Source organism: Grus americana, chromosome 38 (genome assembly GCF_028858705.1).
Source record: "Grus americana isolate bGruAme1 chromosome 38, bGruAme1.mat, whole genome shotgun sequence".
NCBI classification, from domain to species: Eukaryota; Metazoa; Chordata; class Aves; order Gruiformes; family Gruidae; genus Grus; species Grus americana.
This window is the reverse complement of record NC_072889.1, coordinates 382,150-397,875: the sequence shown is the minus strand read 5'-3', so window position 1 is coordinate 397,875 and position 15,726 is coordinate 382,150. Positions and strand designations below refer to the sequence as shown.

The following is a 15,726-nucleotide window of genomic DNA, read 5'->3' as shown; positions in this document are numbered from 1 at the left end:
GGGGGGTGGGGGGACACGGGACGGGAGGGAGCCGGTGACATTTTCCCTCCCCAAGATGGCCGCCGCCAAGATGGCCGCCGCCATTTTAAACACCTCCCCTAACCTTCTCCGTATGGGCGCCGCCATTTTGACGCCCTCCCCTTAACCCGGAACCGGAAGCCGATCACGCCCCCCACACACTTCCGCCTGTGGCAGCGGCCAGTCGGCGGTTTGCCGTGAGAGGCGGCGGTCGCGACAAAGCGACGATGGTGAGGGGGACCCAGGCGCGCGCGACACACGCGTGGGTCCTTTTGAGCGCGTGTGTGTGTGGGAGGGTTGTCTCGGGCTCTGATGGTTTTTCTCCCCCCCCCCCCCTCACAGGACAGCGAGTTCTCGGACGCGGAGGCGGGGCCGGGGGGGGAGGAGAACGCTCCGGTCTATTGCGTGTGTCGGAAACCCGACATTAACTGCTTCATGATGTCAGCGGGGGCGTCTGGGAGCCTGGGGGGGGCGGGAGGGGGGGGGTCCTGGGGTGTTAGGGTGGGGGTTGGGGGGTCTGGGACCCTTAGGGTGGGGGTGGGGGGGGTCCTGGGGTGTTAGGGTGGGGGTAGGGGGTGTCCCGGTCCCTTAGGGTGGGGGTTGGGGGTCTCTGGGACCCTTAAGGTGGGGGTTGGGGGGTCTGGGACCCTTGGACTGAGGGGTGAGGGGTGTCCCCAGCTCCTGGGACCCTTAGGGTGGGGGTTGGAGGTGTCTGGGACCCTTAGGGTGGGGGTAGGGGGTGTCCTGGTCCCTTAGGGTGGGGGGTGGGGGTCTCTGGGACCCTTAAAAGTGGGGGATGGGGGGTGTCCCCAGCTCCTGGGACCCTTAGGGTTGGGGGTAGGGGGTGTCCTGGGGTGTTAGGGTGGGGGTAGGGGGGGTCTGGGACCCTTAGGGTGGGGGTAGGGGGTGTCCTGGGGTGTTAGGGTGGGGGTAGGGGGGTCTGGAAGTCTTGGGGTGGGGGGGTGTCCCCAGCTCCTGGGACCCTCAGGGTGGGGATTGGGGGTCTCTGGGACCCTTAGGGTGGGGGTAGGGGGTGTCCCGGTCCCTTAGGGTGGGGGTCGGAGGGTCTCTGGGACCCTTAGGGCAGGAGTTGGGATGTCCCAGGCCTCCTGACCCCCCAAATTAAGGTGTTTCCCCCCCCACGCCACCCCGCAGCGGTTGCGACAACTGCAACGAGTGGTTCCACGGCGATTGCATCAACATCACCGAGAAGATGGCCAAGGCCATCCGGGAGTGGTACTGCCTGCAGTGCCGCGGTGAGCCCCCGCGCGCGCGCGTCTCTGTCCCCGTCCCCCCCCTTTTATTTTCGGGGTTTCTCCAGACACCAGCATCCCCCTGACACCCCCCACCGTACGCCCTCAGAGAAAGATCCCACCCTGGAAATTCGTTACCGGCACAAAAAATGGCGGGAAAAGGAACGGGAACACGAAAGCGTTAAAGCTCAAGAGCTGGCGCTGGAGCAGGGACGGGCCGCCAAGGTGGGAAACGGGTGTCGGGGTGGGCGCGGGTGCCCCCCCTGAACGTCTTGGGTGCCCCCCCGAACATCTTGGGTGCCCCCGCCTTGAATTTCCCGGGTATTTTGTGTCTTTCTTTGTTCTCCCCTCGCGTAGATCAAGCGGTCGGCGCGCATGTGCGGGGAGTGCGAAGCGTGTCGGCGCCCCGAGGATTGCGGGCAGTGCGATTTCTGTCGCGACATGAAAAAATTCGGGGGCCCCAACAAGATCAGGCAGAAGTGTCGGCTGCGGCAGTGCCAGCTGCGCGCTCGGGTGAGTGGCGTGTCCTTAGCGTGTCCTTAGCGTGTCCTTAGCGCATCTTTAGCATGTCCTCAGTGCGTTACTAGCATGTTCCTAGCACGTTGTTGGCGTGGGATTAGCCTGGGGTTCGTGAGTGCCTGGGGTGTCCGTAGCATGGGCTTGGAGTGAGCTTAGCGTGGCCTTAGCGTGTGTTTAGTCTGTCCTTAGCGTGTCCCTGGCACGGCCGTTGTTCGGCGCCGGCATGTGCTTGGGGGGGGTTAGCGTGTGCTTAGCGTGGCCTTAGCGTGGGGTTCGAGTGCTTCATGTGGCCTTAGTGTGTGCTTGGAGTGAGCTTAACGTGTCCTTGGCATGTGTTTGGTGTGTTGTTAGCGTGTGCTTAGCGTGTCCTTGGCATGGTTGTACCTTGCGGTTAGTGTGTACTTGGCGTGCCCTTAGCGTGGCTTCCGTGTGGCCTTGGTATGGGGTTTGAGTGCTTCGTGTGTCCTTAGCGTGTGCTGGGAGTGAGCTTAGTGTGTCCCTAGCGTGGGTTTAGTGTGTGCTTAGCGTGGCCTTGGCATGGCTGTAGTTTGGTGTTAGCGTGTGCTTGGTGTGGCCTTAGCGTGGCCTTGGCGTGAGCTTGGTGTGGCCTTGGTGTGGGGTTTGAGTCCTTAGCGTGTCCTTAGCATGTCCTTAGCGTGTTCTTCACTTTTGCCCTGCTTTGGGGGGTTGCGTGTCCCTGGGAGGTTGGTGGCGGTTGCGGGGTGTCCCCGACGTGTCCCCAAACACGTCCCTGACGCGTCACCTCGTCCCCGTGTCCCTAGCGTGTCACATCCGTGACCTATCCCCAACACATCCCCGTGTCCCCTCACATCCCCCCCGTGTCCCCTCACGTCCCCCCCGTGTCCCCAACACATCCCCGTGTCCCCCCACGTCCCTGACCTCCCCAACATGTCCCCGTGTCACCCCATGTCCCTGGCATGTCCTTAACGTGTCCTTGGCGTGTCCTTCCCCCCCCCCGCAGGAGTCCTACAAGTACTTCCCCACCTCGGTGAGTCACCCAGACCCCTGGGTCCCCTTTTGGGTGGGGGTGAGGGGGCACCCAGACCCCTGGGTCCCCTTTTGGGTGGGTGGGGGTACCCAGACCCCTGGGTCCCTTTTGGGTGGGGGCACCCAAACCCCTGGGTCCTTCTGGGTGGGGTTGGGGGGGGAGGTTCCCTGGGTGCCCCCCACCCCAGAGCGGGGGGGCGGGGGGATGTTTTTCCTTCTCCCGGCTTTTCGGGTGGGGGCGGGTGGGTGGGGTGGGGGGGGTGTCGGCAGTTTGGGTGGGCGCTTACCCCCCCCCCAGCTGGCGAGGGGGCGCGAGGGGGAGCTGGAGCTGCTGAAGGAGCAGCTGGGGGCGACGGGGCCCCCCGAGAACCTCTCGGACGAGGAGCTGCCCCTCGACCCCCGGCTCTACCAGGAGCTCTGCGCCGGAGCCTTCGACGAGCACGGTTTGGTGAGTAACGCCCCAAATTTCCCCCCGCCCCCCCGCCCCCCACTTCCGCGGTACCCCCCGAAACCCTTCCCGCCTTCTAGAAACCCCAAATCCCCCCAGAATAACCCCAAAACGCCACTAAATAACCCCCCCGGGAGCCCTAAATTCCACCAAAATCACCCCAAATTCTGCTCCTGGGATTTTAAATGCTCCTAGAATATCCCCTGAATGCCCCAAATTCTGTGGTGGGGACCCCAAATCCCCCCCAAATTACCTCAAAATGTCCCTACGGGCGCCCCGGGGAACTCGGATTTCTCTAAAATTACCCCAAAATGGCTCCGGGTTCTGATTTGGAGACCCCAAATCACCCTGAATCGCCCCAAAATTCACCCCGGGGACTTCGAATCTCACCAGATTTTCTCTAAAATAACCATAATTTGCTCCTGGGACCCCAAATTCCCTCAAAATGGCCCCAAAATGCCCCAAATTCTGAGCTGGAGACCCCAATTCCCTCAGAATGACCCCAAAATGCCCCAAATTTTGAGCCGGGGACTCCAAATTCCGTCAAAATGGCCCCAAAAATGCCCCAAATTTTGAGCTGGGGACCCCAAATCCCACCAGAATTGCCCCAAAATGGACTTCAGGGACCCCAGATCTCCCCAAAATTGCCCCAAAATGTCCATGATTTGCTCTGGGAACCCCGAATCCCCCTGGAATCACCCCAAAATATCCCAAATTCTCCCTTGGGAGACCCCAAATATCCCTAAAATGCCCCAAATTTTGCCTCGGGGACCCAAAATTGTCCTGAAATGCCCTAAAACGTAGTTGAGGGCCCCCAAATTTTCCCAAATCGCCCCCAAATTCACCCTAGGGATCCTAAATTTCCCCCAAATACCCCAAATTCTGCTTTGGGAACCCCAAATCGCCTCAAATCACCCCAAAACCCCACCCCGGGGACCTCAAATTTCTCCAAATTTCTCCAAAATGCCACAAAATTCACCCTCGGGGACTCCAAATCCCCCCAAACCCACCCGTTGCCCCCGTCACGGCTCGTACACGCGTGTCACGGCGTGTTTCCCCGTGCCGTTGCGTGTCCCTGCCTGTCACTATCCCCGGCCCCCCCGTCATGTCACCCTCCCCGTGTTGAGGCGTGTTCTTAGTGTGTTCTTAGCGTGGCACGGTACCTCGAGGCGTGTTTTTTGCGTGTTGAGGCGTGTTTTTTGCGTGTCGAGGCGTGTTTTTTGCCATGTCGATGCCCATCTTGAAGCATCAGGTGCACTGAGGCGTGTTTTTGGCATGTCAGCGTGTGTTTTGAGCGCGAGGGCACGTTTTAGACGTGTTGAGGCCCATTGAGGCATGTTTTAAGCATGTTCAAGTAGGCCTAAGCACGTTTAGGCATGTTGAAGCATGTTCTAAGCGTGTTTGGTCACAGCAAGGTGCACTGTAAGCGTGTTCTGGTGCGCTGAGGCATGTTTTAAGCATGTTTAAGCACACCAAGCCATGTTTTAAGCATGCTTGGGCACGCCGAGCCGTGTTCTAGGCATGTTTAGGTGTGCAGAGGTGTGTTTTAAGCGTGTTTAGGCATGCTGAGGCATGTTTTCAGTATGTTCACACATGTCATAGTGTGCCTCAAGCGTGTTTAGGCACACTAGGGCGTGTTTTAAGCTTGTTCTGGTGTGCTGAGGCATGTTTTAAGCATGTTTAGACACGCAAGACCATGTTCTAAGCATGTTTAGGTGTGCAGGAGCGTGTTCTAAGCGTGTTTAGGCACACCAAGGTGTGTTCTAAGCATGTTTAGGCACACTGAGGCATGTTTTAAGTATGTTCAAATACATCAAAGCATGCTTTAAGCGTGTTTAGGCACTCTGAGGCATGTTCTAACCATGCTCGGGCGCACTGAAGCATGTTTTAAGCGTGTTTAGGCACGACGTGGCGTGTTTTAAGTACGTTTAGGCACGTTGAGGCATGTTATAAATATGTTCATACATGTCAAAGCATGTTTTAAGCGTGTTTAGGCACACTGTGGCGTGTTTTAAGCATGTTTAGGAACGCTATGGCGTGTTTTAAGCATGTTTACACCTGTCAAAGAGTCACCTGTCAAAGCGTGTTCTAAGCATGTTTAGGCATGCTGAGGCATGTTCAGGCATGCTGAGGTGTGTTTTAAGCGTGTTTTTTGCATGTTAGGGCGTGTTTTTACGTACTTTGAGTACGTCGGGACGTTTTTAGCGCATCAGGATCTATTTTTCGTCTGCGTCGGGGGGGAGGTTTTACCGTGTCGGGGCGTGTCTTGGCGTGTGGAGGCGTGTTTTTGCGGTGCTGAGGCGTGTTTTTGGCGTGTTCCCGCCGCAGCCGTGGCTCAGCGACCCCGAGGACGCCCCTTTCCTCGACCCCGTCCTGCGCAAACGCGCCGTCAAGGTCAAACACGTCAAGCGGCGGGAGAAGAAGTCGGACAAAAAGGTGGGGCCGGGCACTGGGAGTCACTGGGAGCTACTGGGAGGGCTGCTGGGAGCTACTGGGAGGCCCTAGGGGTTACTGGGAATCACTGGGAGGGTTACTGGAAGTAACTGGTGGGCACTGGGAGCTACTGGGAGTCACTGGGAGGGCTACTGGTGGGCACTGGGAGGCCCTGGGAGTTACTGGGAGGGTTACTGGAAGCTACTGGTGGCCACTGGGAGCTACCAGGAGGCCCTGGGAGCTACTGGGAGTCACTAGAAGGGTTACTGGTGGGCACTGGGACTCATTGGGAGGGCTGCTGGGAGCTACTGGGAGGCCCTGGAGGTTACTGGGAGTCACTGGGAGGGTTACTGGAAGTAACTGGTGGGCACTGGGAGCTACTGGGAGGCCCTGGAGGTTACTGGGAGTCACTGGGAGGGTTACTGGAAGTAACTGGTGGGCACTGGGAGCTACTGGGAGGCCCTAGGGGTCACTGGGAGGGCTACTGGTGGGCACTGGGAGTTACTGGGAGTCCCTGGGAGGGTTACTAGAAGCTACTGGTAGGCACTAGGAGCTACTGGGAGGCCCTGGGAGTTACTGGGAGTCACTGGGAGGGCTACTGGTGGGCACTGGGAGACCCTGGGAGTCACTGGGAGGGTTACTGGAAGCTACTGGTGGCCACTGGGAGTCACTAGAAGGGTTACTGGTGGGCACTGGGACTCATTGGGAGGGCTGCTGGGAGCTACTGGGAGGCCCTGAGGGTTACTGGGAGTCACTGGGAGGGTTACTGGAAGTAACTGGTGGGCACTGGGAGCTACTGGGAGGCCCTAGGGGCTACTGGGAGTCACTGGGAGGGCTACTGGTGGGCACTGGGAGGCCCTGGGGGTTACTGGAAGTAACTGGTGGGCACTAGGAGCTACTGGGAGGCCCTGGGAGTTACTGGGAGTCACTGAGAGGGTTACTGGAAGCTACTGGCGGCCACTGGGAGCTACTGGGAGTCACTGGGATGGCTGCTGGTGGTTACTGGGATGCTCTGGGAGTTACTGGGAGGCCCTGAGGCTTACTGGATTCCTGCTGGGAGTTACTGGGAGGGCTCCTGGGAGATACTGGTGGGGTTCTGCTGGGCCCTGGGAGTTACTGGGAGTCACTGGGAGGGCTACTGGTGGGCACTGGGAGCTGCTGGGAGGCTTTGGAGGTTACTGGGAGTCACTGGGAGGGCTACTGGAAGCTACTGGTGGGGTGCTGGTGGGCACTGGGAGCTGCCGGGAAGCCCTGGGTGAGCCTGTGGTGATCCCCGAGGGGCTTACTGGTGTGAACTGGGGCTTACTGGTGTGAACTGGGGCTTACTGGGACCTACGGGGAGCTCCCGAACCTTACTGGGAACCCCACAGCCTTACTGGGAATCCCCGAATCTTACTGGGATGGCTCCCGGGAGCCAGCAGGAGGGGCTCCTGGCAGCGTCTGGTGTCAGAACCGGTTCTTTACTGGTTCTTACTGGTTCTTACTGGTTCTTACTGGTGCGGCAGAAGGAGGAGCGCTACAAGCGGCACCGGCAGAAGCCGCGGCACCGGGAGCGGAACCGGCACCTCGAGCGCCCCGACGCCCGCGACCCCGCCGGGCTGGGCCAGTGCCTGGGTCCCGGCTGCACCCGCCCCGCGCGGCCGCCCTCCAAGTACTGCAGCGAGGCCTGCGGCGTCAAGCTGGCCGCCAAGTGAGTACGGACCAGTATAAACCAGTATAAACCAGTACAAACCAGTATAGAGGGGTACGGAGCGGGTACGGGGCGCGGTAGAAAAACGTGCGGTGCCCCGGTCGCGTGGGTAGCGGGGGGGGGGGGGCCCGAGGTGGATGCTGGGTGAGCATAGACCAGTATGGACCAGCATAGACCAGTATGGACCAGTACAGACCAGTATGGACCAGTAGAAACCAGTACAGACCAGTATAGAGTGGTACCGACTGCAATAGACACGTGCGATGCCCCGGTCGCACGGGTAGTGGAGGGAGGATGGTGGGGGCCGAGGTGGATGCTGGGCGAGTAGAGACCAGTATGGACCAGTACAGACCAGTATGGACCAGTAGAAACCAGTACAGACCAGTATAGAGTGGTACCGACTGCAGTAGACACGTGTGATGCCCCAGTCACGTGGGTAGTGGAGGGAGAATGGTGATGTCGAGCTGGATGCTGGGTGAGTAGAGACCAGTACGGACCAGTACAGACCAGTATGGACCAGTACAAACCAGTACAAACCAGTACAGACTAGTATAGAGTATAATGGACCCATATAATGCCCCAGTCATCCCAGTACTGGAGGGCAAATGGTGATGTCAGGCTGGATGCTGTGTGAGTACGGACCAGTACAGACCAGTATAAACCAGTATAGACCAGTACAAACCAGTACAGACCAGTATAGAGTGGTACAGACCTCTGTAATGCCCAAGTCCTCCTAGCAGCGGAGGGAGGATGGTGGTGTCAAGGTGGATGCTGGGTGAGTATGGACCAGTACAGACCAGTACAGCCCAGTACAGACCCAAACCAGTATAGACCAGTACAGCCCAATACAGACCCAAACCAGTATAGACCAGTACAGCCCAGTACAGAGTATACTCGACCCATGCAATGCCCCGCTCCCCCACGTACTGGAGGGAGGATGGTGGCGTCAAGGTGGGTGCCGGCTGAGTAGAGACCAGTCTGGACCAGTAGAAACCAGTATAGAGTGCCATAGACCCACTGGCCCCGCCCACCCTGGCGCCATTCATTCACCCCTGGCCCCGCCCACCCCCCTGGCCCCGCCCACCCATTGAGCCCACCCTGACCCCATTCATTCACCCCCTGGCCCCGCCCACCCCTTAACCCCGCCCCTCCATCCCTCCCCCAATCCCACCCCTCCGCCTTCCCCTTAACCCCGCCCCTCCATCCCTCCCCCAATCCCACCCCTCCGCCTTCCCCTTAACCCCGCCCCTTTCCCCGCCCACTCCCCCCCCCCCCCAGCCGGATCTACGAGATCCTTCCGCAGCGGATCCAGCAGTGGCAGCAGAGCCCCTGCGTGGCGGAAGAACACGGGAAGCGGCTGCTGGAGCGGATCCGACGGGAGCAGCACCAGGCCCGCCTCCGCCTCCAGGAGATGGAGCGACGCTTCCACGAGCTCGAGGGCCTCATCGCTCGCGCCAAGGGCCACCCGCCTCGCGAGGACGAGGAGGTGGGTGACACCCCCCCCCCACCCACCCCCCCACCCATGGGTGCCCCCCACCCACCCACCCACCCACCCGTCTCCCGCCAGAGCACGGAGGGTGACAGCGAGGACACCGACCTCCAGATCTTCTGCGTCTCCTGCGGCCACCCCATCAACCCCAAGGTGGCCCTGCGTCACATGGAGCGCTGCTACGCCAAGGTACGGCCCCCTACGGCACCCTATAGGGGCTTGGGGCACCCTATGGGAGCTTGGGGCACCCTATAGGAACCTACGGGACCCTATGGGACCCCCCGGGATGTGGCCAGGTGCCCCCCCACCCCCCCCCCCAGGTCTTCTCAGCACCGTGGGGATCCGGTTCCTGGGATCTATAGGGGGTATAGGGGCTCCCCTGGGTCTATAGGGGCCATAGGGATCTTGTTCTTGGGATCTATAGGGGGTATAGGGGCTCCTCCAGGTTCTATAGGGGCTCCCCTGGGTCTATAGGGGCCCCCCTGGGTCTATAGGGGCCATAGGGCTCCTGTTCTGGGGTTCTATAGGGGCTATAGGGGCCATAGGGATCCTGTTCTGGGGTTCTATAGGGGGTATAGGGGCTCCCCCAGGTTTTATAGGGGCTCCCCTGGGTCTATAGGGGCCATAGGGATCTTGTTCCTGGGATCTATAGGGGTTATAGGGGCTCCCCCGAGTCTGTAGGGGCCATAGGGCTCCGGTTCTGGGGTTCTATAGGGGGTATAGGGGCTCCTCCAGGTTCTATAGGGGTTCCCCTGGGTCTATAGGGGCCATAGGGCTCCTGCTCTGGGGTTCTATAGGGGCTCCCCCGAGTTCTATAGGGGATATTGGGGCTCCCCCAGGTTCTATAGGGGCCGTATGGATCTTGTTCTGGGGTTCTATAGGGGACATAGGGGCTCCTCCAGGTTCTATAGGGGCTTCCCCAGGTCTATAGAGACCATATAGATCTTGTTCCTGGGATCTATAGGGGGTATAGGGGCTCCCCTGGGTCTATAGGGACCATAGGGCTCCTGTTTTGGGGTTCTATAGGGTCTATAGGGGCTCCCCTGGGTCTGTAAGGGCCATAGGGCTCCTGCTCTGGGGTTCTATAGGGGGTATAGGGGCTCCCCGGGGTCTATAGGGACCATAGGGCTCTGGTTCTGGGGTTCTATAGGGGGTATAGGGGCTCCCCGGGGTCTATAGGGACCATAGGGCTCTGGTTCTGGGGTTCTATAGGGGGTATAGGGGCTCCCCGGGGTCTATAGGGGCCATATGGACTCTGGGTTAGGGCGCTATAAGGGATATAGGGGCTCATGGGGGGGTACAGGGGCCATACGGAACCCACTGCACAGGTCTATAGGGGATATAGGGGCTCCCCTGGGTTCTATAGGGGATATAGCGGCTCCTCCGGATTCTATAGGGGATATAGGGGCTCCCCCGGGTTCTATAGGGGATATAGGGGCTCCCCTGGGATCCACAGGAGCCATCCAGATCCTGCTCTTGGGCCCTATAGGCGCTATAGGGGCCAGAGAGCCCTTGCCCTTGGGCTGTATGGGGGCTGTGGGACGTATAGAACCCGAGGGCAGCGTAGCTGGGGCTATAGGGGCCAGAGGGACCAGGCTGGGGGGCTGCAGGGTGCTGGGGGGGGGTCTATAGGGTGCTGGGGGGGGTCTATAGGGTGCTGGGGGGATCTATAGGGTGCTGGGGGGGTCTATAGGGTGCTGGGGGGATCCGTAGGGTGCTGGGGGGATCCGTAGGGTGCTGGGGGGGATCTATAGGGTGCTGGGGGGGTCTGTAGGGTGCTGGGGGGGGTCTATAAGGTGCTGGGGGGTCTATAGGGTGCTGGGGGGGGGATCCATAGGGTGCTGGGGGGATCCATAGGGTGCTGGGGGGGATCTATAGGGTGCTGGGGGGGTCTATAGGGTGCTGGGGGGATCTATAGGGTGCTGGGGGGGTCTATAGGGTGCTGGGGGGATCCGTAGGGTGCTGGGGGGGATCTATAGGGTGCTGGGGGGGTCTGTAGGGTGCTGGGGGGGGCTGTAGGGTGCTGGGGGGTCTATAGGGTGCTGGGGGGGGGATCCATAGGGTGCTGGGGGGATCCATAGGGTGCTGGGGGGGGTCTGTAGGGTGCTGGGGGGGGTCTATAGGGTGCTGGGGGGATCCGTAGGGTGCTGGGGGGGATCCATAGGGTGCTGGGGGGGGTCTATAGGGTGCTGGGGGGCTGTAGGGTGCTGGGGGGTCTATAGGGTGCTGGGGGGATCCGTAGGGTGCTGGGGGGGTCTGTAGGGTGCTGGGGGGGTCTGTAGGGTGCTGGGGGGGATCCGTAGGGTGCTGGTGGGATCTATAGGGTGCTGGGGGGGATCCATAGGGTGCTGGGGGGATCCGTAGGGTGCTGGGGGGATCTATAGGGTGCTGGGGGGGGGTCTATAGGGTGCTGGGGGGATCCGTAGGGTGCTGGGGGGGCTGTAGGGTGCTGGGGGGATCTATAGGGTGCTGGGGGGGTCTATAGGGTGCTGGGGGGGATCCATAGGGTGCTGGGGGGATCTATAGGGTGCTGGGGGGGGTCTATAGGGTGCTGGGGGGGGTCTATAGGGTGCTGGGGGGGGCTGTAGGGTGCTGGGGGGATCTATAGGGTGCTGGGGGGGTCTATAGGGTGCTGGGGGGGATCCATAGGGTGCTGGGGGGATCTATAGGGTGCTGGGGGGGTCTGTAGGGTGCTGGGGGGGCTGTAGGGTGCTGGGGGGGTCTATAGGGTGCTGGGGGGATCCGTAGGGTGCTGGGGGGGATCCATAGGGTGCTGGGGGGATCTATAGGGTGCTGGGGGGGTCTGTAGGGTGCTGGGGGGGATCCATAGGGTGCGGGGGGCTGTCGGCCCCCCCTGACCCCCCCTGCCCCCCCCGCCCCCCCGCCCCCGCAGTACGAGAGCCAGACGTCCTTCGGGTCCATGTACCCCACCCGCATCGAGGGGTGAGCGGGGTGGGGGGGGGTGGGGGCGGGGCATGGGAGGGGGCGGGGCCGGGGATGGGTGGAGCTTGGGCGGGGGGCGGGGCAGCACCCAAATACTTGGGGGGCGGGGGGGGGGGGAATCCCGGATTCTGGGGACTTTTTGGGGGGGGGGGGGGGCGTTGGGTGCTTTAGGGGGGGCACCCAGAGGGGGGGAGGGGAGGGAAATATGGGTGTGTCCCCCCGGCCACGCCCCCCTCTCGGCCCCGCCCAGCGCCACCCGCCTCTTCTGCGACGTCTACAACCCCCAGAGCAAAACCTACTGCAAGCGGCTGCAGGTGCTCTGCCCCGAGCACTCCCGCGACCCCAAGGTCAGCGGCACCCATGGGTGCTGCCGGGGGGGAGGGGCTAATGGGGGGAGGGGCCAAGGGGAGGTGGGAGGGGCCAAGGGGAGGTGGGAGGGGCCAAGGGGGAGTGGGAGGGGCCATGGGGGGGTGGGAGGGGCCAAGGGGAGGTGGGAGGGGCCAAGGGGGAGTGGGAGGGGCCAAGGGGGGTGGGAGGGGCCAGGGAGGGAGTGGGAGGGGCCAGGGAGGGAGTGGGAGGGGCCAAGGGGGAGTGGGAGGGGCCATGGGGGGGTGGGAGGGGCCAAGGGGAGGTGGGAGGGGCCATGGGGGGGTGGGAGGGGCCAAGGGGGGTGGGAGGGGCCAGGGAGGGAGTGGGAGGGGCCATGGGGGGTGGGAGGGGCCAAGGGGAGGTGGGAGGGGCCAAGGGGAGGTGGGAGGGGCCATGGGGGTGGTGGGAGGGGCCATGGGGGGTGGTGGGAGGGGCCAAGGGGGGAGGTGGGAGGGGCCAGGGAGGGAGTGGGAGGGGCCAGGGAGGGAGTGGGAGGGGCCAGGGAGGGAGTGGGAGGGGCCAAGGGGAAGTGGGAGGGGCCAAGGGGAGTGGGAGGGGCCAAAGGGGAGTGGGAGGGGCCAAGGGGGGAGGTGGGAGGGGCCAGGGAGTGGGAGGGGCCAGGGAGGGGGTGGGAGGGGCCAAAGGGATGTGGGAGGGGCCAGGGAGTGGGAGGGGCCAAGGGGGAGTGGGAGGGGCTGGCGGGCTGTGGGTGGGGCTTAAGGGCAGGGGGCGGGGCTACAGAGGCCGTGGGCGGGGCCAACAGCCACAGGCGGGGCTTGAGGGCAGGGGGCGGGGCCTGGAGGGCTGCTCCACCCATTCCCCCCCTCCCCCCGGGTAACGGGTGACGCGACGCCCCCCCCCCCGGGTAACGGGTGACGCGACGCCCCCCCCCCCCGGGTAACGGGTGACGCGACGCCCCCGCAGGTGCCGGCGGACGAGGTGTGCGGCTGTCCCCTGGTGCGGGACGTCTTCGAGCTGACGGGGGATTTCTGCCGCGTGCCCAAGCGCAAGTGTCACCGCCACTACTGCTGGGAGAAGCTGCGGCGCGCCGAGGTCGACCTGGAGCGCGTCCGCGTGGTGCGTGATGACCTCACGGCGCAGGGGCGGTGACGTCACCCGGACGGGGGGGGGGGGGGGTGCCGGGGGTCCCCAGTGGGCCCTGGAAGGGATTTGTGGGTGTTTTGGGGAGCCAGGGGTGGCCCCAGCGGGGTCCCCGTGACCCTGATTGTGGCCCCGGGGGGGTCCCCGAGGGTGGCCCAGGGTCCCCAGGGGTGGCCCCGTGTCCCTAATGAGGTCCCCGAGGGTGTCCCCATGTCCCCAGGGGTGTCCCCATGTCCCGACTGACGTCCCCATGTCCCCAGTTGATGTCCCCACTGGTGTCCCCACGTCCCCAAGCGTGTCCCTGTGTCCCCAGCGATGTCCCTGGTGGTGTCCCCACGTCCCTCATGATGTCCCCGGGGATGTCCCTGTCTCCCCAAGGGTGTCTCCATGTCCCCAGGGGTGTCCCCAAGGGTGGCCCAGGGTCCCCACTGGTGTCCCCATCTCCCCAAGGGTGGCCCTGTGTCCCCGGGGATGTCCCTGGTGGTGTCCCCGTGTCCCCAAGGGTGTCCCCATCTCCCCAGGGATCTCCCCAAGGGTGTCCCCGTGTCCCCAGGGACGTCCCCATCGGTGTCCCCATGTCCCTGGTGGTGTCCCCAAGGGTCTCCCCGTGTCCCCAAGGGTCTCCCCACGTCCCCATAGGTCTCCCCGTGTCCCCCAGAGCATCCCCCTGTCCCCGGTGCCATCCCCACGGGTATCCCCGTGTCCCCAGGGCCGTCCCCCCCGTGTCCCCCCCCGTGTCCCCTGACGCCCCCCGTGTCCCCGTGTCCCCCCCCGCAGTGGTACAAGCTGGACGAGCTGTTCGAGCAGGAGCGCAACGTGCGGGCGGCCATGACGAACCGCGCGGGGCTGCTGGCCCTCATGCTGCACCAAACCATCCAGCACGACCCGCTCACCACCGACCTGCGCACCGACCGCTGACACCCGGCGCTGCCCCCCCCCACCCCCACCCTTGGGTGGCCCCTCCGGACCCATGGGTGCCCCCACAGACCCATGGGTGCCCACCCGGAAAACCCCCCCCCCCCCAAAGTGCTGCCCCCCCCCCCCCCCCATGTTATGTGGTGTTCTCCCCCCCCCAATAAAATGGGTGTCGCTGGATGGATGTGGGGGTGGCTGTGGGGCTGGGGGTGGATGTGGGGCTGGAAGGGGTGGCTATGGGGCTGGGGGGTGGCTGTGGGGCTGGGGGGTGGCTATGGGGCTGGAGGTGGGGCTATGGGGCTGGGGGGTGGCTATGGGGCTGGGGGCTGTCTGTGGGGCTGAAAGGGGCTGTCTGTGGGGCTGGAAGGGGTGTCTCTGGGGCTGAAAGGGGTGGCTGTGGGGCTGGAGGGGGGTGTCTATGGGGCTGGGGCGTGGCTATGGGGCTGGAAGGGGTGTCTGTGGGGCTGGAAGGGGCTGTCTATGGGGCTGGGGGGTGTCTGTGGGGCTGGAAGGGGTGGCTATGGGGCTGGAAGGGGTGGCTATGGGGCCAGGGGGTGTCTATGGGGCTGTTTGTGGGGCTGGGGGGGCTGTCTATGGGGCTGGGGGGTGCCTATGGGGCTGGAAGGGGGTGTCTGTGGGGCTGGGCAGGTTTCTATAGGGCCAGGGGGTCACTATAGGGCTGGGGATTGGGGGATCTATGGGGCTGGTGGGGTTCTATAGGGCTGGAGGGGGGTCTATAGGGCTGGAGGAGTTCTATGGGGCTGGGGGGATCACTATGGGGCTGGGGGGGGTTCTATGGGGCTGGGGGGGGCTATAGGGCTGGGGAGGGGTCACTATAGGGCTGGAGGGGTTTCTGTAGGGCCAAGAGGTTCCTATAGGATCAGGGGGTCACTATAGGGCTGGGGGGTTCCTATAGGGCTGGGGGGCTCCTGTAGGGCTGGGGGGCTCCTGTAGGGTTTGGGGGAGGGGGTCTATGGGGCTGGAGAGCGTTCCTATAGGGCTGGCGGGGGGGTCTATAGGGGCAAGGGGTTCTTATAGTGCTGGGGCGTTCCTATAGGGCCAAGCAGTTCCTATAGGGCTGGGGGGTCCCTATAGGGCCAGGGGGTTACTATAGGGTTTGAGAGGGGGGGGGAGTCCTATGGGTCTGGGGGGGGGAGGGGTGTAAGGTCCAGGGGTCTCTATGGGGTTTGGGGGGGTCCCCTGTGGGGTGAGAGGGGTTCTATAGGGTGGGGGAACACCTATAGGGCTGGGGAGGTGCCTATGGGGGGTCCCTATAGAGCTGGGGGGGGTTCCTATAGGGCCGGGGGGTCTCAGTGGGGCTGGGGGGGGGCTCTATGGGGCTCTATAGGTCTGGGGGGCATCTATAGGGGCTCTGTAGGTCCGGGGGGGCTCTATAGGGGATCTATAGGGGCTCTATAGGGGCTCTGTAGGGGCTCTATAGGTCCAGGGGGCTCTATAGGGGCTCTATAGGGGCTCTATAGGTCCGGGGGTCTCTATAGGGGATCTATAGGGGCTCTATAGGGGCTCTATAGGTCCGGGG

General features: G+C 63.1%; 1 protein-coding gene across 4 annotated transcripts; it reads left to right on the top strand.

Annotated features, from left to right (window-relative positions):
• The first annotated feature begins 161 nt into the window (after nt 1-161).
• CXXC1 (CXXC finger protein 1) lies at nt 162-14,364 on the top strand. 4 transcript variants are annotated; one of them, XR_008574557.1, is made up of 15 exons: nt 162-248; nt 361-458; nt 1,174-1,274; nt 1,381-1,496; nt 1,629-1,784; nt 2,773-2,799; nt 3,097-3,246; nt 5,575-5,682; nt 7,185-7,369; nt 8,673-8,855; nt 8,937-9,047; nt 11,752-11,801; nt 12,052-12,148; nt 13,095-13,247; nt 14,049-14,189. XR_008574557.1 is itself a non-coding variant. In XM_054808655.1 (15 exons), exons 1-15 carry the CDS (start codon nt 246-248, stop codon nt 14,187-14,189), a joined length of 1,590 nt encoding a protein of 529 aa, XP_054664630.1. In that variant the 5' UTR covers nt 162-245; the 3' UTR covers nt 14,190-14,364. The 4 variants fall into 4 exon arrangements, 3 of the variants coding, with proteins under 3 accessions (XP_054664630.1, XP_054664629.1, XP_054664631.1); XM_054808655.1 differs by having other exon boundaries at nt 3,211-3,246; nt 8,648-8,855; nt 14,049-14,364; XM_054808654.1 differs by having other exon boundaries at nt 8,648-8,855; nt 14,049-14,364.
• The last annotated feature ends 1,362 nt before the right edge of the window (nt 14,365-15,726 follow it).